This window comes from Canis lupus, chromosome 8 (assembly GCF_003254725.2).
Source record: "Canis lupus dingo isolate Sandy chromosome 8, ASM325472v2, whole genome shotgun sequence".
Taxonomy (NCBI): domain Eukaryota; kingdom Metazoa; phylum Chordata; class Mammalia; order Carnivora; family Canidae; genus Canis; species Canis lupus.
The window spans coordinates 9902908-9924129 of record NC_064250.1 but is presented as its reverse complement, the minus strand read 5'-3'; the positions used below and the strand labels follow the sequence as shown (position 1 = coordinate 9924129).

Sequence of the window (21222 nt, the reverse complement as noted above, 5' to 3'; positions counted from 1 at the left end):
TCATGTTTGGCCTTTAATATGTCGAGATATGTTCCTCTTGTATCAATTTCTTGAGAATTTTTATCATGAAAGGATGTTGAATTCTCTTAAATGCCTTATCTGGATCTATTGATAGGACCATTTGATGCTTATTTCTCATTCTATTAAAATGATGTGTCATATTTATTGATTTGCATAGACTGCACCATCCTTGCATCTGGGAATGAATTCCACTTGATGGTGGCATATGATCCTTTCTTCTTAATTGAAGTAGAGTTGACATGTCACAAATGGCAAGATTTCATTCTTTTAAAATTCAGAGTAATATTCCAATGTGTATATATACACACATCATATCTTCTTTTCCTATTTATTTATAGAGGGACACTTAGGTTGCTTTCACATCTTTCAAATAATTCAATAAACATAGGGACACAGGTATCTTTTGGAATAAGGTGTTTTCATTTTCTTTGGGCAAATACCCAGATGCGGAACTACTGGAACATGTGGTATTATGATCATTTAATGTGCTGTTAAATTTGGTTTGATAGTACCTTGTTGAGAATTTTTTCTCTACATTCATCAGGGATATTGGCCTGTAGTTTTCTTTTCTTGTAGTGCCCTTATCTGGCTTTGGTATCAGGGTAATGCTGGCCTCATAAAATGAGTTTGGGAGTTGAACATATATTTTAGAAAAGAAATAGAACAAGCCTGAAAAGCAAATGAAAGAAGGAAAGCTGGAAAAAAAACACAAAATGTGGAGTGTCTCTCCACATACGAATTGCAAGGAACTCTGGATTCAAAAAATAAAAAGTGAGTAATTCATACTTCCTAATTTGGACACTTACCACAAAATTATAGTAATTGAAAAAGGTTAGTACTGGCATGAGTATAAACATATAGATCAAGTGAAAATAAAAGTACAGAAATAAAGCCATACATCTGTGACCAATTATTTTTTGACAAGGGTGCCATGACTATTCAATAGGGAAAGAATAGTTTGTTCAACAAATGGTACTGGGACAACTGGGTAGCCACATGCAAAGCAATGAAGTTGGATCCCTATCTTCGCTATATACAAAAATTAACTAAAAACAGATTGAAGGGGATCCCTGAGTGGCGCAGCGGTTTAGCGCCTGCCTTTGGCCCAGGGCGCGATCCTGGAGACCCGGGATCGAATCCCACGTCAGGCTCCTAGTGCATGGAGCCTGCTTCTCCCTCTGCCTGTGTCTCTGCCTCTCTCTCTCTCTCTCTCTCTGTGTGACTATCATAAATAAATAAAAATTAAAAAAAAAAACAGATTGAAGACTTAATACATAGTAAAAATCTTGGAGGAAAACATAGGGTTATGTAAATCTTCATGAGCTTGGATTTAGCAATGGTTTCTTATGTATGACACCAAAACCATAAGCAAACAAACAAAATAACAACAAAACCAAAACATACACACACACACACAAAAAGAAAAAAATAACTGGCACTACACAATAAAGAGAGTAAAAAGGGCACCTGGGTGGCTCAGTGGTTAAGCATCTGCCTTTGGCTCAGGTCACGATCCTGGGGTCCTGAGATTGAGTCCTGGCATCAGGCTCCTGACAGGGAGCCTATATCTCTCATGAATAAATAAATAAAATCTTTAATAAAAGAGAGAGAGAGAGAAGACAATTCACAAAATGGGAGAAAATCTTTGGAAATCATATACCTAATAAAGAGCAAAAATCCAGAAATATGTAAGAAACTTTTAGAACTCATCAACAAAACAACCAAATTTAAAAACAGGCAAATGGTCTGAATAGACATTTCTCCAAAGAAAATATTTATATAAACAATACGCACCTGAAGAGATGCTCAACATCATTAATTATTAGTAATATGCAAATTTAAACAATGAGATACCAGTTGATGCCCACTCAAGTGATTTAATTTAAAAAACAAGAATATAGAGAAATTGGAAACCTCATACATTGCTTATGGGAATGTAAAGTGGAGCATCTACTATGGAAAATAGTCTGGCAGCTGCTCAACACATCCACATGTAGAACTACTATATCACCCAGCAATTATACTATGTATTTATCCAAAAAGAATTGAAAGATTTTCAAACAAAAACTTGTACACAAATGTTAATAACAGTACTATTCATAATAGCTAAAAAATAGAAAGGACTCATTTGTCCATTTAACTGATGGTATACAAAATGTGGTATATATCCATAGCTATAAAAAAGGATGAAGCACTGATAAATGCTACAACCTGGATGAATCTTAGAAACAAGCTACGTGAAAGAGGGCAGACTCAAGGGTCACATATATAATCCCATCTATATGAAATAATCAGAATAGGTAAATCCAGAGAGACAGAAATTTGTGGTTTCCAGGATCTGGGGGGAATAGAAAATATGGAACGATTGCCTAATGGTTATGAGTTTTCCTTTAGGGGTCATACAATATTTTGAAACTAGATCGAAGTGATGGTGATTGTACAACACTGTAAATGTATTAAATATCATTAAGTAGTTAAAATGGTTAATTTTATGAGTTTTACTTCACTAAAGTTAAATGTATACCAATCATATGATGCAGCCAATAGTAACAGAGACATGTGCATTGTACACAGAAGTCCATAGTGGCTAAAAAAAAGTCCTACTTTTATAGCCAAAAACCGTAACTCAATTGCCTATCAACAGACAATGGATAAAATAAATTGTGATATATGCATATAATGGAATACATTTATTAAAACTAAACTGTACCCATAAATGGGTGAATTTTGTTCTATACAACTCTACCACTAGAAAGATACATAAAGTTAATACTTTCATTAAAAATAGGTGATTTGTTTAAATTAAAAAGAAAAGAATTGCTTAAAAAAGCATGTAAGAAGCTTCTAAGTCCCCACTCCATCCTAACAATACAGGTTGAAAAGACTGAAAAATCAACCTTTTTTGGATCAGTAGGAGGGAGGGACACCAGACAAACCACTGCCCCCAAGAATGGAGAGATAAGTGAGCACAGGAGTCACAGCTTACTTCAGCAGAGACTTAATCAGCTGGAACCACTGCTGGATCCAGTTCTGGAATAGGAAAACCTGAACTGTAATCGACTAACGGCTAGAGGCTCAGTGTGAACAATTTTGAGAGTTAAAAACTTCAGGGGGACTTTCTACCATATTTTTGAGATTTATCACCAGGAACTTGACCAAGATCTTGACTAGAGGATCCCACAGTAAACATCAGAGAAAAATCTTGTCATTCTGGCAGGAGGAGGGGAGAAAGGTACCATTTTGAAACATGTCAAAACACTCTGTTCGTAATAAGGCCTGCCCAAAGGAGAAACTAGTTAGCCAGAGCATCACCTGACCTGGAGTCAGGGAAATAACTGACTCCAAGGTACTCTAGCCATCCTATCCCATGTAAGGGAGTATGCGAGGGAAGCTGAGAAATACTTGTAAGTTCACCAACCACAGACATAGCTCATGAAAAGGCGAAGATCTAATCAGAGGACTGCTGAACTCTTCCCCTTCACCCTTCCACCACACCTCACCACCACATTACCAAAGGCCTTTTTACAACAATTTCTTTACCCAGTATGGCTGTCCAGAAAAAATTACAAATCATTGTGGCAAAAGGCACAATTTGAAGACAGAGCAAGCATCCAAACCAGACATGGCAAGAATGTTGGAATTATCACACTGGGAATTGCAAACAACTATGATTAATATGCTAAGGGCTCTAACAGATCAAGTACACAGTACAGGAACAGATGGCAATGTAAGAAGATGGAAATTCCAAGCAGGCATCAAGAGAAATGCTAGAGATCAAACACATTGTAACAGAAATGAAGAATACCTTTGAGGAGATTCCAGGTAGACTGGACATGGCTGAGGAAAGAATCTCTGAGCTTGAAGACATCTCAACAGATACTTTGAAAAATGAACAAAGAGAATAAATAAATACTGAAAAGGAAAAAAAAAAACCCAAACAGAACAAAATATTCAAGGACCTCAGGACAACTACAGAAGGTGTAACATAAACATTTTGGGAATACCAGAAGAAAGAAAAGAACAGAAGAAATTCTTGAAACAATTTAATGGCGGGTGCCTGGCTGGCTCAGATGGTAGAGCATGTGACTCTTGATCTTGAGGTCATGAATTCAAGCTCCATGCTGGGCATAAAGCTTACCTAATTAAAAAATAAAAGTTAGGGACACCTGGGTGGTTCAGCTGGTTAAGTGTCTGCCTTCAGCTCAGGTCATGATCCTAAGGTCCTGTGAATAAGCCCAGTATCAGGCTCCCTGCTGAGTGGGGAGCTCCCTGCTCATTATCTCTGTCACAATCTCTATCTCTCTCTCAAATAAATAACTCATTAAAAATTTTTTTTACTTCCTTTCCAACTAGGGCCTGGCAGAATGGCTCCCGCAAAGAAGGGTGGCGAGAAGAAGGAGGGCCGTTCTGCCATCAACGAGGTAGTGACCAGAGAATACACCATCAACATTCTCACACGCATCCATGGAGTGGGTTTCAAGAAGCGTGCCCCTCGGGCACTCAAAGAGATCCAGAAATTTGCCATGAAGGAGATGGGAACTCCAGATGTGCACATTGACACCAGGCTCAACAAAGCTGTCTGGGCCAAAGGAATAAGGAATGTTCCATACCGTATCCATGTGCAGTTGTCCAGAAAACGTAACGAGGATGAAGATTCACCAAACAAGCTCTGCATGCTGGTTACCTACGTACCTGTCACCACTTTCAAAAATCTACAGACTGTTAATGTGGATCAGAACTAATCGCTGATTGTCAAATAAAGGTATAAAACTGCAAAAAAATTTTTTTTAATTAAAAAAAATTTTAAAGACAATTTAGACAAATCACTGTCAAACTTCAAACCACAGATCCACCAAGTTCAGAGAACACCAAGCAGAATAAATGACAAAAAAAAAAACTATACCTCAGCATATCATTTTAAACTACAGAAAATCAAAGATAAGGAAAAAACTCTGAGGGGTACTTGGATGGCTCAGGGGTTGAGTGTCTGCCTGCCTTTGGCTCAGGTCATGGTCCTAGAGTCCTGGGATCAAGTCCCATATCAGGCTCCCAGTAGACAGACTGTTTCTCCTTTTGCCTATGTCTCTACCTCACTCTTTGTGTCTCTCATGAATAAATGAAATCTAAAAAAAAAAACCTGAAAGAGGGAGGAAAAAACCTTACCTATAGAGGAACAAAGGAAGGAATTCAATGATATTTCCTCAGAAACCATGCAAGCAAGAAGAGTACACTGAAATACTTAAAATGTTGAGGGAAAAAAGTTCCAATCTAAAATTCTGTATCCTACAAAATTATCCTTCAAAAATGAAAAAGAAGGGGCATTTAGGTGTTCAATCTGTTAAGCATCTGACTCGATTTTAGTTCAGGTCACAATTTCAGGGTTGTGCATCAGGCTCTGTGAGGGCATGGAGCCTGGTTGGGATTCTCTCTCTCCCCCACTCCCTCTACCTTCACCCCTACACGCACACACTCTCTCTCTCTCTCTTAAAAAAAAAAAAAGTGAAAAAGCAAAGATCTTCTCAAACACTGAATTTGTTGCCAGTAGACCTGTCTTCCAAGAAATGTTAAAAGAAGTTCTTGAAAGAGAAGATAATATTCAGCAATTCAGATCTACATAAAGAAGACTACTGAATGTGAATATAATTTAAAAACTTTTATTTTTCTTATTCTTAATTGATCTAACAAACAGTTGTTCAAAATAATAATAGCAACAACATACTCAATTACGATATTAGGTTGTAAATGCATATTGCAAAATCCAACGTAACCACTAAAAAAAGTTAGGAAGGAAATATTGCTGATATGCTAAGGAAAAAAATAAAATCATGTAAAATGCTCCATTAAAACTATAAAAGGCAGAAAAAGAATAGAGACAAAAAGAAGCAAAAAACAAGGGTAACAAATAGAAACATAACAAATATGGCAGACATGAATCCAACTATATCAACAGTCATGCTGAATGTCAATGGTCTAAATGTACCAATTAAAAGACATATTTGGCAGAGTAGATTAAAAATAAGACCCAACTATATGTTTTCTACAAAAAAAATCCACTTTAAATATAAGTTAAACATAAATGGAGAAAAATTTAACATGCTACCACTAATCAGAAGAAAGCAGAAGTAGATATATTAATTTGAGACAGCAGACTTTAAAACAAGGAAATTATAAAGGATAAATAGGGCATTAAATAATGATAACAGAGTCAACTCCCCAAGAAGATTTAACAGTACTTATTATGTATATGCCTAACAACTATGTGTAACTGTGTTAAACTATGTAAAGCAAACTATGGGAGGCAAAAACTAATAGAATTGCAAAGATAAACAAGACCTTAACAACTATCAGAAATGGACCTAGTAGGCAGAAAATTAGCAAGGAACTGAGTTGACAGCTAAACTCAACATCATCATCAAACTACTATATATAATAGACTACTTTATCCAATAACAACAGAATGCAGATTCTTATCATGCTTACACAGAGCATTTGCCAGGACAGACCATATACTAGGCCATAAAACAGTCCTTAACAAATTTAAAATCGAAATCACACAATGTCTGCTCTCGGACCACAATGGAATTAAACTAGAAATCAATAAAAGAAAGATAGCTGGAAAATGTGAAAGATATGTGGAGACTTAACGCATTTTTAAGTAACACAAGAGTCAAAGGAGAAATCTCAAGAAAAAATAAAACATATTTTGAACTAAATAAAAAGGAAAACACAACTTATCAAAATTTGAGGGATGCTGGGATCCCTGGGTGGCGCAGCGGTTTGGCGCCTGCCTTTGGCCCAGGGCGCGATCCTGGAGACCCGGGATCGAGTCCCATGTCAGGCTCCCGGTGCATGGAGCCTGCTTCTCCCTCTGCCTGTGTCTCTGCCTCTCTCTCTGTGTGTGTGACTATCATAAATAATAAATAAAAAAAAAATTAAAAAAAAGAACAGTGAAAATACTCTGTATGATACCATAGATGGACACCTGTCATCCATTTGTCTAAACCTAAACAATGTACAAAATGAAAGGTGAACTCTAACTTCAACTGTGAACTTCGAGTGCTTATAATGTGTCAATGTAGGTTCAACAAATGTATCACTCTAGTGGGGTATAGAGATAATAGGAGACGCTATGCATATGTGGAGGAAATCACTATTATTTTTCCCGCCAATTTTGCTGTGAACCTAAAACTGCACTAAAAAAAATACAGTCTTAACAAAAAACCAAAAAGGGAAAGCAATAATGTTATAAGTTTTGCTGACTTTTATAATTAATCTCTGGAAAACAGGTTGCCATACCCCACTGTCATTGGCTCCGTATGCCACATTTTTTTTGTTTCTTCATGATTTCACTGTGATCTCAGGGATATAAAGACCTTTCTGGCTTAGCTCTAATAGTTTTTGGTATCCCAATTCCAAAATTCAAGAAGAAATAATGCGAATGGTCTAGATATTCAGCTCAGATTCAAATACCTGGTACTACTTTGGCTGGAGAAGGTGTATGGAATGGGAGGGAGCATATTAGGATCATAAGCTCCTTTTACCAAACCCTGCCCAATGGCATTTAAAATGATGTCTATTTTGGGGCAGCTTTTTAAGGAAAAGGTTATGGTCAAAAACATCAAGTAACAGCCATTCAAACTCAAAAGGAAAGGCAAATTTTGCTATTTTTTAACTCTCCAATATTTTAATTTAGAATTGAATTAACATAGAAATGAATATTCTTATATGTACTTCCCTATTACAAAGTTAATTACCTAATTATACTAAACATTTATTATTCTTATAATAAAAAAATTCCACAAGATAAAAAATTTTTTTAAGATTTTATTTGTTTACTCTTGAGAGACAGAGAGAGAGAGAGAGAGAGGCAGAGACACAGGCAGAGTGAGAAGCAGGCTCCCTGCAGGGAGCCCCATGCAGGACAGGAAGAACTCCACCTGGGGAAGTCTAGGAAAGTATTGGAAACCCACTGGGTAAAATCTTAAAGGGACATAAAATGTTGGTGGCTAAGTGTATATAAAAGTGAGAGAGAACAGATTTGGATAATGGTAGCAATATGGATAGAACATCACAGGTTGGAAAAGAGTAGTGGAATATTATGAAGTTGATGCCTGCAAACAGAGGTTGGAACCAAATTGACAAGGGCTTTGTTAAGAAAGAAAAGAAAAGAAAAGAAAGAAAAGAAAAGAAAAGAAAAGAAGAGAAGAGAAGAGAAGAGAAGAGAAGAGAAGAGAAGAGAAGAGAAAGGAAGGGAAAAAAGTTGAGAAATCCGAATTATATTGGAGGAGCCATCAGAGATTTTTAAGAGGCAACATTTGAAAGGATAGACTGCAGAGAAAAGCAGGAAGTATTATTTAATATAATAATAATTTAAAAAGAGGCATAAACTTTCTGAACACATCTAGTTGCTGAACCTGGTTCAAACATTTTGGTAGTTGTGTGACAACCTTCTTGACCTCTGTTTTATCTATTTTATATTGCAGTGCTATATGTGAAGATTGAGATAATGTATGTAATGTGGTTTGTCCAATGCTTAATAACTCAATATAATTGGAGATATATGAATCATTTACTATGTGTCACACAGTATTCTAAGATTTTTATATGTGTGGCATCATTTGACTCGCACAATAATCCTACAAGGCAGGTATTGTTTATCACTCCATTATACAGGTCAGGAATTTGAAACACAGGAAGGTAAAACAGCTTCCTTGGGTCACACAGCTACCAACTGGTGGAGATGGAATTCGAACTGAGGCAATCTGACTCCAGTTCCATGCCCTTAACAGTGTATCATTATGTATCTATAGGAAAGATCAAGCCAGTGCTCTTAAAAACTCTTGTCAAGGGGCGCCAAGGTGGAGCACTTGGTTGAGCTGCCAACTCTTGGTCTCCGGTGGTGGTGATCTCCTGGGTAGGGAGATCCAGCCCCTCCACAGGCTCTGTACTGGGCATGAAGTCTGCTTGGGACTTTCTTTCTTTCAAATAAACAAATAAATCTTTTAAAAAACAGAACCAAAACAAAACAAAACAAAAAAAACTCTTGTCAAATGTTCTAACCTTCCAATTAAGTTTACAGATTCCTCCTCCTGCAGACTTAAGGGGCCCAGAATCTATGCGATTTGAAGTGTAGGAATCAGCACTTAAACCCTTCGAGATAATGTATACACATTAAAATTTGAAATTCGCTAATGATTTACGTAGAGAGAGCAGAAATTCAATGAAGAAAGTCCAAGTACGGGCAAGAAACAGATTAAAATGTAGAGACTATTTTTTTTTTTTAAATTACTATTTGCTGGTAGTTTCCATAAAATGAGAACAGCTGTCTGCAATTCTTAGGAAAGTACAGCTAATGCTTTTGCTGCAATCTCACACAAATATTTAAATCTCAACAATCAGAAATACTGAATACTTAAACCTATCTTTCCTGGCTAATAATGAAACAAAAGTTCACTAGCAGGGACGTGAGAGTAGGAGCAGACAGTAAAGGAAGAAGGAATGCCTAGTTTTTAAAAGATATTTGTGCAATTTCCATGGTATGATACCCTGGTGTTAAAATCTTAAAAGGAACATAAAGTATCAGTTCCTATAAAACAGCACACTATTAATCTGACAGTCTTCCATAAGGCAAAATAGAAAATCTCTATACAATTAAACTCATTTATATTTTAGCTGTAGCGTACGCATTTAAGCTGTTCCAGAAGGCAGACTTTGCTATGGGGTCAGACAATTTGATATTTGAGGCAGTTCATCACTAAAAATAAATACAACAAACAACAAAACAAAACCCGCCCGAGTCCCGGAAGCGTTGGTGGAGCGCTTCCACAAAGACCGCACAATGACCCAGCTGGCCAGCGAGAGGAGGAGGTGAAAAGGCCGACTCGTGCGACTCCCCAAACCTTACCCCTATTGTTAGGGAAAACCAAGACCTCCGGGGAGCACCGCGGTTCCTACAGGAGTCTCGGATTTTCGCGGCACAAGAAAAATCGTGAAAGAAAAATATCCGGGTTTTCAACACAAAGGATACTCAGATTTCAGTTTAAATCCCCACCGGGCATTTCGAAGACTGTCACTTCCCTAAGAGGAACTCTGGAGCCACGTACCGCGTCGCCTCGCTCTTAACCTGCCCCCAGCCTTCCATCTTTCATAAAGGAAGGTTCTCCTGCCTGCGGGAACGCTTTCGCAGTTAGACCCAAGTACTGTTACAGCTTCAGCGTTCCGAGTCGCATTGGCGGGAATACGAAACCGACCGGAAGGGCGGATTAAACGAGGCTTAACCTCGGGGCCGGGGGCGCCGAGGAGCCCTCGGTGCTCCGCGCTGGTCGTGGGCGCCCGCCCGGGAGACGCTTCCCAGCGCCCCGGGCGACTCCTCCACGTCTGCGAGCCCGGCTCCGCCACCCGACGTCCGCGAGGGCGCTCCGAGGCCTCCGCTACACGCTCCCGCCTCTCGAGCCCTGCCCCGTCCCACGTTCGAACTCTCTCCCTGGGAAACTCTATAGTTTCTTCCCGTTCCTCATCCACTCACCCAGGAGCGCCGGGCGGAGGTTCCCGAAAGGCCGTGTCACCTTGCCCTCCTTTCGCCGAGCCGCAAAGCCGACGGCGAGCAGCCCCATGCAACGGCCCACAAGATTCAAATTCGTCCACTTCCGCCTGCAATCCGGAAGGTGCGCTAAGCTCCGCCCCCCCGCGGTGGGAGCCGGCGGCGCGGGCGGCGCGGGCGGCGCGGGAGGGGGAGGGGCCCCGCGACCCCCGCGACCCCCGCGACCCCCGCTCTGCCCCCGGGGGCGGGGGTCGCCTGTGCCGCGCCGCCTCCGCTGCAGTGTCCCTTGTCTGTGTGCTTCCTGGACAGGTCCCAGAGTCGGTGCTCCTGCCCGGTGACTGGAGAGGATCCCCTGGTTTCTGGAACGGACAGAGGCGCGCCGACGCCCGTCACTCCTTCAGGGACCCCTGACGCTTTTACCCCCCGCGCCGCTCTCGCGTGAACCACGGCTGCGGCGGAGGAAGCAGCAAACTCTGCGCAAACCTGCTTTCCCTGGACGCTCCTCGATCCCGGCGCCGTCGGGACGTCTGACCTCTGTCGCCCCCCCACCCCCCGTTTCGGGGAGACAAAAAGCCAAGGGCGCCAGGCACACTGGTTCGAACCACAGTCGAAGATGCGGGGTGGCGAACTCGTGCCTGGTCCCAGATAAAATACACGAGGGCAAGGAGGGCGGGTGTCGGAAAGCGACGAATCTTTGGGCCCCTCTGATAATAATCGAGACTGTTTTACGTGATTATTACGTAGTTGTCCTGGGAGACTCTGAGCACAACAGTGTCATTTTCCTTTCCCAACGACCGCTTCCGAAGGGACACATCTGGGAGCTCTAAGAAAGGAAAGGAGAGGTCGGATGTGTTTTAGCACCTCCCCCCCCCCCCCCCCCCAGGAAGCTAAACTACTCTGTTTCTGAGGTGGCCACCGGATCATCCTCACATCTAATAGTACTGATTTAACTTAAAAACATCATTTCAAACCAAGCCAGAGCGCCTTCAGCCTCTGTCAAGACTGCAATTTGAAAGATTAGATTTCTATGGATTTATCGTACGGATAATCCGACAGGAGAGAGTGTAAAGCTATTAACAAGCGTACTCTTTGAACAATAGAGAATAGGAAATAACCTGTGTCTCTCGATAAGAAAATGATTAAATGAGTTATGATACTTTAGGATCTAATACACTGACATTGTACAGGCGCTAAAAATAATGACGTATAGCGGTAGGTACTCAAATGAAATAATGAAAAAAAAAATCCACTGCAGAAGGACTCTACATTGTATCCTTTTCAAGTATGTGTACGGGCAGCCCCGGGTGGCTCAGCGGTTTAGCGCCGCCTTCAGCCCAGGGCGTGATCCTGGAGACTCGGGCTCCCTGCATGGAGCCTGCTTCTCCCTCTGCCTGTGTCTCTGGCCCCCCCCCCCTCCCCTCTGTGTATTCTCATGAATAAATAAAATCCTTAAAGAAAAAAAAAAAAGTATGTGCATGGCATACAGAATTTCTAGATGGATAGTAAACTGTAAAAATTTATTTCTCTGGTAGATTGATGAATGGGGATGTGAAGAAGCTTTTTATTTTTTGCCTTTTAACCAGCTGAATTTTAAAAATAATAACGTGTTTTACTCTTGCAATTGTGTTTTGTAAATGAAGGTTGTTAGAAATCGAATGTATTCTAGATACAGTATCGTTTAATAAATGTATAAAGGTATAACGTTTGAATAGTCTGTGTCCATTCATTCATACATTCCTTCAACAATTATATGGTAATGGTTTGATCACACATTTTGTCATTCATGATATGTTGCATTATTTAATGTCGCCACACTTCTAATGTGGCCCCATTAAATATATTGCTCCTTCGGGTTCTTTCAAGGCGGAAAGGATGTCATGTATTTTCCTGTGTCTCTCATCATTCTTGGCACCTTCGCACCATTAAATTTCATCCCTCACATGAATGAAATTCTCAAGTTAATCAGCAAACGAAAGTTAAATACTCAAATTGCCCTTGAAAAGTCCCCAAGACAACTATAAAATATAATAAAAATATGATTTTTTATACAACTGTATAGGCATACGTTTTGTTTTGTTCTAATGTTTTATTTAAATGTTTGTCCTCTAAGTTTTCCTTACTCAGTTCTTCTTTTTGGACTCTCAATAAAGTCTTCAATTTCTTCCACCAAGATATTGATGATGGCAGCCCTGCCATCAGTCAGACCAGTGATACTGATTTCTCATCCCCAGTAGAAGGTCCCTTAAAGACACTGACATATTTTTTCCCATAGGACTAGCCAGGCTTGATTGTATAAATTGTCTATGGCTAGTGTTTATTGAGTGGAATATCAGGTTATTTGCACTTTTTAAACTGTTACTCCTTGCTCCCCTCACAAAGAGTGAATATAAATGAATTTGAATACAGGCAGTATTCAAGTAATGTTGTGGCATTTCATTAACAAATACCCACTGCAATAAATACCCACTGACTAAATCCAGGAACCTGAGTAACTGCAAACTTAACATTTTAAAGAAAATATTCCCTGCAAGATATATTTAAATCTAACAAATCTGGCCATCAAACCAGCATTCAGAGAGCTAAAAAAGTTTTAAATTCAGTAAAATGCATTGATATGAGTATTCCACCTACTAAAAGCTGCAAAAACTGAAGAAACACACAAAAAAGTCTTAGTTTCTGATAACCCCTCAGTAATCTGAACTAACTGAGAACTGAATCCATAGAAAATTTTAATCATAGATAATATAACCTTCTTTTCCCTGCTTTCTTCCTTCTGTTCACTCCTCATACTACAGACACAAGACAAAAACACCTTCTGGGACCAATGGTCATCAGTTCACCCACAAGAGCCTATGCAAAAGTGCCTTGGCAGAAGAGCTCCTAGAACTTACTTTGAAAGGTTCTTATCACAAGCAACATTACTGACAAGAACAATAAAATGCCTAGAAATAAATTTGCTTAAAGTATAGGATATGTAAAAAACATTGTCATTGGAAACAAGTGATTTTAATGTCTGCAAATGGAAGATAAATAAGAATGGTTTAGAATAAGATTAGCAGAGGCTGGGAGTAGGCAATGTGTCTTACTAGATAATAGAACTTCACAAAAAGCTACTATGATCAAGGAGTAGTAATGAAAAAATTAGCATAAAAAAGATAAATACATAGAGAATCCAGAAAAATTCAATTGTACATAGAATATTAATATAAAGGTGGCATTTCAGTGTAGTGGGTAAGGAATATTTTCACTCATAAATTAGCAAGAAATGACAATAACTGGCTATCTGGAAGATAAAAAGTTAGGCCTCTACCTTGTACCACAGGTAAATTCTACAAGAATTATAGGTTGAAATATAAAAAATATAACAAAAATGTATTGGGTGAAAAATTAGAAGAATAACTAACTGTAGGTTAAAGAGATTTTTTTAAAAAAGATTTTATTTATTTATTCATGAAAGACACACACACACACACAGGCAGAGACACAGGCAGAGGGAGAAGCAGGCTCCCTGCAGGGAGCCGGACTTGGGACTCGATCCCCAGTCTCCAGGATCACGCCCTGGACTGAAGGTGGCGCTAAACCACTGAGCCAGCGGGGCTGCCCTAAAGAGATTTCTTAAGGAAGGAAACTTAGAAGCCATAAAATAAAAGATGAGTAAGCCATGCCAAAATATGCCACTTTGGCATAAAAATTATTTTGAGCTGAAGGCATCTGAGAAGCAGACACAGGAAGAACTGTCTGCGTTCCGCCATCTAACAAAAGCAGGGCATAAATTTCCCTTTGTGGAGATGTTCCCCTCCTCTCTCCTACCAAAAGGAGAACATCCCTTAGCACTAGAGATGGAGATGACACTGAGGAGTCTGCATAAAAAAGTCTTACTAAATAACTTTTATCTACCATTAGTTTCCCCCATATGTTTACCTTCCCTCAATTTACCACTCCTAGAAGCCCACACCCTTCTTCTTTTGTCTAGTTATTTCACAACTTACCACCCTTCATTAAAATAGTATATAAGCTCTCAAGCCTAACCACTTATTTGAGTTTTACATTTTTCCCTGGACCACTGTGCGTGTAACATTAAAAAGAAAACTTTTATGCCTTTAGTCTGTCTTTGCCAGTTTAATTTGCAGGACTCCAAGTTCTACCAAGAGGGCAGAGGAAAAATCTTTCCTCTCTCACAAATACAACACATGGCTATGTTAAACTCTAAAGTACTTAGTTGGCAGTTGGCAAGATTCACCATAAAACCTCAAAAGATAAATGAAAGAGTTGTGATAATATTTATGATACAGGGTTAACAACTCTAAACAATTTTTATAATTCAGTTATTTCAAAAAGTAATAAAAATGGGCAAAAGAAGTGACCAAGTAAAGAGAAAATGAGAAGGAGAAAAAACAAAATAACAAAAAGACACTCAATGTTACTACTACACAACCAAAAACTAATTTTCCTTCCTTTGATTGGAAAAAATTTAAAAAGTCATAACATCCGATAATGAGAGGGTGTGGTGGTAAAATGTACATTCCTGCCATCATTACTACAACTCTTTTGAAAAATAACTCTTTGACCAAGTTTTCTCAACTTCGTGATTCTCTTATAGAAATAAACACGATAGTGTGTTTTGAGGCACTCCTAATTAGAAAAAACTGTCCATCAGGAAGGAGGTGATTGAAAGTTAGGGTACATCTATACTATCAAGAGACTTCACAAAGGTGTATTGCTTTGCCTCTTCAATTATTGCCTCCAAACTTTGGGCTACTGAACCCTCAAAAGTATATAAAGTGAAAATGAAGAATGACATTACTTAATTTAAAAAGTAATAATATTCTGCTCCGCAGTAATGCTGATAAACCTGGCCCTGCAAAATGGCATTCATTCTTACATTAGCATTCACCAAGAATTGACACACATTGCTGGACTAAATTGTCCTTTACAGCAGCTAATTCCTCCTCTGAGTTAGCCATATTGAACCTCTGATAATCCTTTCTGCCTTTCACATGAGTAATATTTCTTTCTTTCAAGATTTTATGTATTTGAGAGAGATAGATGGAGTGAGAATGAGAGAGAGAGAGAGAGAAGAGAGCACTCATGTAGGGGGAGGGGCATAGAGAGAGGGAGAAGCAGATTTCCCACTGAGCAGGGAACCCACCAAAGGGAGGGGATCAATCCCAGAACCCTGAGATCATGACTTGAGCTGAAGGCAGCCACTTAACTGACTGAGCCATCCAGGTGCCCCAATTTTCTTGATCCTCATCTCCTACTCACACTTAAAGCAAACACTTGACCCAGACTTTTGGCAGACTCTGGTCTCCCCTTCTTATTCCCTGATAGATCCCTGAATATCTGTTCACCTTGAGGATAAATTTCTAGCTTTTGGCCCTTAAATCATTTCTTATTCATCCCTATCAATATTGTGCCTGGTTCCCAAGGTTACCTCACCTATTTCCCTTGACTAGTTACCGTCCCTGAGAACTTGGAATAAGACTTTTTATCAGCTCAAGTTTCCTGCTACTCAGAGCCCTACTAGAGTCATACAATGATAAGTATACTTCTAGAAGGGACCATTCAAAGAGTCTAATCAGGGGTGGCTTGGTGGCTCAGTCAGTTTAAGCACTGGCCTTCGGTTCAGGTCAGGATCTCGGAGTAATGGGATTGAGCCCTGTATTGGGCTCCCTGCTCAGCAGGGAGCTTCTCCCTCTCCCTCTGCACCCCCCCCCCACTCGTGCTCTCTCTCTCTTTCTCAAATGAATAAATAAAAATTTTTTTCTAAAAAAGAGTCTAATCAAGGCCTACTCAGGTTCTTCAATAGGATACCTAGCCTAGAAACAGAGCATGGTTCTGTTTGGGTTAGGATAGGGAGGGAGGCAGGGAGAGGGAGTGGTTGGTAGGTAGGTAAGGGAGTAAGCAAACATAAAAAGGGTGTCACTTTTAAGTTTTCCAGTCTTGATTTCACACTTCTTTTTTCGACATCTTTTATTATGTCATTATAGACTTAGCTCTAATATCAATATACTGCTTTACCAAAAAGGTATTTCTTTTGGAAATTATGCTAGGAAAGCAACAAACTAGAACAGGTCCCATTTAGTCTCTCGGCAATTCTTTAGAACAGCACTGCTCAACAAGAATGTTAGCCACAAATAGAGTTTTCAATTTTCTAGTAGCCACATTAAAAAAATAAAGAAGGAAACAGATGCAATTAACTAAAATAATTTATTTAACTAAAATAATGTGTTTTATTAAATATTTATTTAAAATATTTTAACTTTAATATGTAATTGATAGAACCAATTAGCAATGAGATATTTTACATTCTCTTTTTTTTTTTTTTTGGTGCTGAGTCTTCAAAATTGATAGAGAATTGACCTTTGAACAATATGGGTTTGAATTGTGCAGGTCCATTTATATGTGGATTTTTATTTTCAATAAATACAGTTATAGCATTCTAAATGTCTTTTCTCTTCCTTATGATTTTCTTAACACCTTTTTTCCTAGTTTACTTTATTGTAAGAATATAGTGTATAATACATACAATATATAAAATATGTGTTAATTGTTTATGTTATCAGTAAGGCTTCTGGTCAATAGTAGGTTATTAGTAGTTAAGTTTTTGGTGAGTCAAAAGTCATACATGGATTTTTGACTGCATGGGGAGGTCAGTGTCCCTAACCCCCACAATGTTCAAGGGTCAACTCTATATTTTACATTTATATCACATCTTAATTGTACTAGTCCTATTTCAAGTGTTCATAACCACATGTGACTAGTGGTTTCTATATTGGCCAGGTTTAAAATATGTCACAATTAGTCCCTCTGAAGAATACAGGCTACCAAGAGACTCTATTTCCCAAATTCTATTTCTCTGACTTCTAACAAACATTTCAAAGTATGAAATAGAAGTAATTATCTTTTCCCCAACTAATTTTATATCTTAACTATTCCTACTCTACTTATGAGTAGGAGTATCTTATTACTTCTTCCATATATACCTCAGGTTTGTTGTTTTTACTTCCCTCTTTTGACCCTCTCTGTGCTCATTTTCCTTATCTGTTCTATAGGCTTTCTTCTATGATTCTCAGTAATATTCAAATACTTTGGAATATACTTATTTGTAAAACAAATTAGACCATTTCTAATGATCCCTTCTTGTGTACAAGTCATAATGAAAATACTGTACAAAATAAGTATTTGACCATTATTAGTGTATGACTGCACGATCAGGAAGTATTTATGCTTAATAAATACATCTTTACCTGGCTCCTCTCCTTTTCCCTCCCTATGCTATCATCACTACTAATAAATTTCTGAATGGAGTTTTCACTGTGTACATTAAAAATATTCCTTATATTAGTTTTCCTGACCAGTCTTTTTACATCAATTTTTGAACTTGAATCAGCATACAGTTTAGGAGAAGTAGGCTGTTTGCTACCAAACAGAATTCTTTTTCTCAATGTCTCAGTCACATAAATGTTTTGATCTAAATTTTTAATCTAACTGTGGTTTGCTGTCTTTTAAGTCAAACACACCACCTCCTGGCAGCAGGAAGCACCACCCAAAACAGCAATTTCAGGTTTCTTGTTTCAGGGTTGTTTGGATAATAAGTAGGTTTATTAACAACAGTGATTTGGAATGATACCATTCCTGCTGGGTAACTGCATGATTTTAGCAAGAAGGGCTTGAAGTTTGCTTGTAGCCAGTATGAGACATGGTGTTCTAATATAGGTCAAAGTTATGATCTGTTTTGTTAATATTCTTTCTCTCCAGGTTGGGGTGTCAAATAGTTGTCTGGATTGCTTTTCATAGTTGCTGTCTTTTGGCTTGAAGTGTTTATATAGAAATCAGAGCCCTTTTCCAGTTACGAGTAATTCTACATGTAGGCACTCACATTGGTAATGCCATCCAGAATAAATCAAGTAATGAACAACATGTTTGAACTGAATCTTAAAAATTCTTGGATACAATTGCTGGCAATCAAAACTGTTTCAGTTTATTTTGTGTACTTTGATTTTTTTAATACCTCTCAGAATACTCTAGGGAAATGACTTCTCAAGTGCATTGATAAAGTGATTCAGTTATAATGAGCCGGATTCTCACCTGCGTGTTTTGATAGAAGAGGAAGAAAATTTCAAATTCTCACTAAGGTCCAGGGCACAGACTTGCCAGTTAGGAAGCAGCCACTTGCTTAAAGCCTAGCTTAGACCTTGATGGCTGGTCTTCAGGGAAAATTCTTCAAGTAGACCAATAGTACAGTGTTAAGAACTGGCCTATAGATCCAGAGAACCTGAGATTTAAATACTAGCGCTGTTACTTACAAGCTAATTATGAAGAACCCAATCCTCTATGCATCACTATTGGCTCATAAAATGTAAATCATAGTAACTACCTCACAGATTTGTTGTAAACTTTACATGTGAGGATGTTTATAGGCAATTATGAGCAGGCAAAATAGGCATCTCATATAGTCAACATCCTCTTCCATCTCTTGGTGGCATGAAGCATGTCATGTCCAGTTCCTTTAGGTGGGTAGTCTACTTTGAGTTGTCCAGACTTTCCTCCCAAGTGGATCTTTACCTGGCTCCTCTCCTTTTCCCTCAGAGCCTATGATTAATTCCTCAGTGACTTGTTCTCTACTTTCTACCTTGGTAGCTAATATGAAAATTTATTCTTGTTAATATAAAGAGCCAATGGATTCGTTTTAATAAACTACCTGTAGCTCATAAGGATAGTGAGAGATTTGTGGCTAGTCAGATACGATGTTTGGCATCTAAGTCTCCCTCTTCTTTTTCTGCATAGTTTGGGTTTACAAATCTGATAACTTAGAAGCAGTTCACATCTTTTTTTTTTTTTTTTTTTTTTGGCATTTGTACAGTAATGGATATTAAACTTTAGTATGGGGGATCCCTGGGTGGCTCAGAGGTTTAGCACCTGCCTTTGGCCCAGGGCGCGATCCTGGAGACCCGGGATCGAGTCCCTCGTTGGGCTCCCGGCATGGAGCCTGCTTCTCCCTCTGTCTGTGTCTCTGCCTCTCTTTCTCTCTCTATGTTTATCATAAAAATAAATAAATAAATCTTTAAAAAAATAAATAAACTTTAGTATGTGGGCAGTGAATATAAAGGACAATCAGATTTCTCATAAATGAGATTAACTAATGAAAGGCATATGATTTGAAAAGAAAAAAGGAACTAGTATTTATTTAATACTTTCCACATTCCAAACACCGTACTAAAACTATTCAAAAGTTGATTTACTTAATCCTGACTAATAAAATAGGTAACAAAACTAGGTTTTAATGCAATTAAGTAATTTGCCCAAGGCCACAGTAGACAGAACTGGTATTTAACTCCAGCTCGTTTACATACGAAGATTGTTCTTTATGCATCACAGTATTTTAATTTATATACTCCATGAGAGATAGGACCAGCTGTAAGAAACCTGACATTAATCTAAAATAATCAACTAATAGTATAGCTTGACTTTTATGGGAAATCTGTTTACTTACCTGCACAATTATAGGACATTAATTTGGTAAAAGATCTTAGATATATCATCTATTCTCTACCCCTTATCATGTAAAATCCTCCCAACTTTCTGGGCCTTAGGTAAAACATGTATTTAAGAGAATTGAGGGAAAAAGAAAGAGGTCCAGAATTCCTTTTGAGCAGATAGGGGAATCAGTTCTCAAATCAAGCTCCAGTTTTCTGCTCATTTAATTATCTAAATATTTCTTTTTCTAAGAGTGGTATCAATGTCTAAAATGAACCCTGATTGATGTCTGGCATCACTTTACCAAGGTACAGTCCCTACCCAAATTTCAGATAGTGACCAGTATGCTTTTATAGCACAAATTCCATACCAGTTGTTAAGGACCACTTGATGATCTTTTTTCTACTAAAATACTCACAGGAATTGTCAAATAGTGTGTAAACATCTCAGCATTGCTGGTATCAGGCAATGCTATCTGTAGTATAGGGATGCTTAGGTAGATTTAAAGCAGAAGAGAGGTAGTGTGTCTCATTTATAAAATCTGTGGCAGTCAGACAACCTTCAAATATACATTTTCTGCTCCTTAGAACTTTTTAAAGTTCTATTCCTCTAAATAATTGGCTATAAAAGCTAGCTCCTATGGAAGCACCCTGATTATTATTTTAGCTAAGATAGAAAACTCCATCTATCGTAGAGATGATATGATAGGGGATTTTATTTTATTTTTTTATTTTTTATTTTTTTTAATTGGAATTCAATTTGCCAACATATGGCATAACACCCAGTGCTCATCCCATCAAGTGCTGATAGGGGATTTTAGATTTATGACTATCTGGTCTATTATGTTGTTTACCATCTAAATATTCATCTAATGATTGAGTCCAGTTAGTTACCCAGGAACCCTGGATTTCCTTGATTCATTACAAGAAACTAGTGCCAAGAAATGCTGAGTGTCTCCCAAAATGTATACAAAATGTATACAGTAAGATTGTATGCTTTAGTCAATTCATGAGTAAATTGCAGCCAGGTGTTGGATTCATACCATTAAGTGACTAAAAGCACAAAAACTAATATTAAGAACAAGAGCTTTTAAAGAAAAATTTAAAAAAGGCATTTAGATAGGAAAGAAAGAAGTAAAACTTTATTTGCAGATAATATGATTGTCATAAAATTTCGAAGAA

The 21222-nt window shown here is 38.3% G+C and overlaps 2 protein-coding genes and 1 long non-coding RNA gene across 8 annotated transcripts in view; 2 read left to right on the top strand and 1 right to left on the bottom strand.

Moving 5' to 3' along the window:
* The window catches only part of G2E3 (G2/M-phase specific E3 ubiquitin protein ligase), a 54516-nt gene extending 43837 nt beyond the window's left edge, over positions 1–10679 (bottom strand). For 2 of the 6 annotated variants that reach the window (XM_049113596.1, XM_049113602.1), the window contains exons 1-2: positions 10547–10671; positions 1489–1613 (exon numbers count right to left, since the gene is read on the bottom strand). Coding sequence is in view for 2 of the 6 variants with exons in the window: in XM_049113598.1 (XP_048969555.1) it covers positions 10547–10634 (88 nt within the window). In the remaining 4 variants the exon portion in view is untranslated. Of the gene's footprint in view, positions 1–1488; positions 1614–10124; positions 10261–10546 lie in introns of those variants that run through there. The other 4 variants (XM_049113600.1, XM_049113598.1, XM_049113597.1 and 1 more) reach the window with 4 other exon arrangements.
* LOC112657474 (60S ribosomal protein L31-like) lies at positions 559–4821 on the top strand. The gene is made up of 2 exons (XM_025443511.3): positions 559–792; positions 4375–4821. The coding sequence occupies exons 1-2, from the start codon at positions 702–704 to the stop codon at positions 4761–4763; spliced, it is 480 nt and encodes a 159-aa protein (XP_025299296.1). The 5' UTR covers positions 559–701; the 3' UTR covers positions 4764–4821.
* LOC125755658 (uncharacterized) lies at positions 10550–12331 on the top strand. Its single transcript, XR_007412669.1, has 2 exons — positions 10550–10685; positions 10871–12331. It is a non-coding gene; the product is annotated as an uncharacterized LOC125755658 (long non-coding RNA).
* Positions 12332–21222: the final 8891 nt, after the last annotated feature.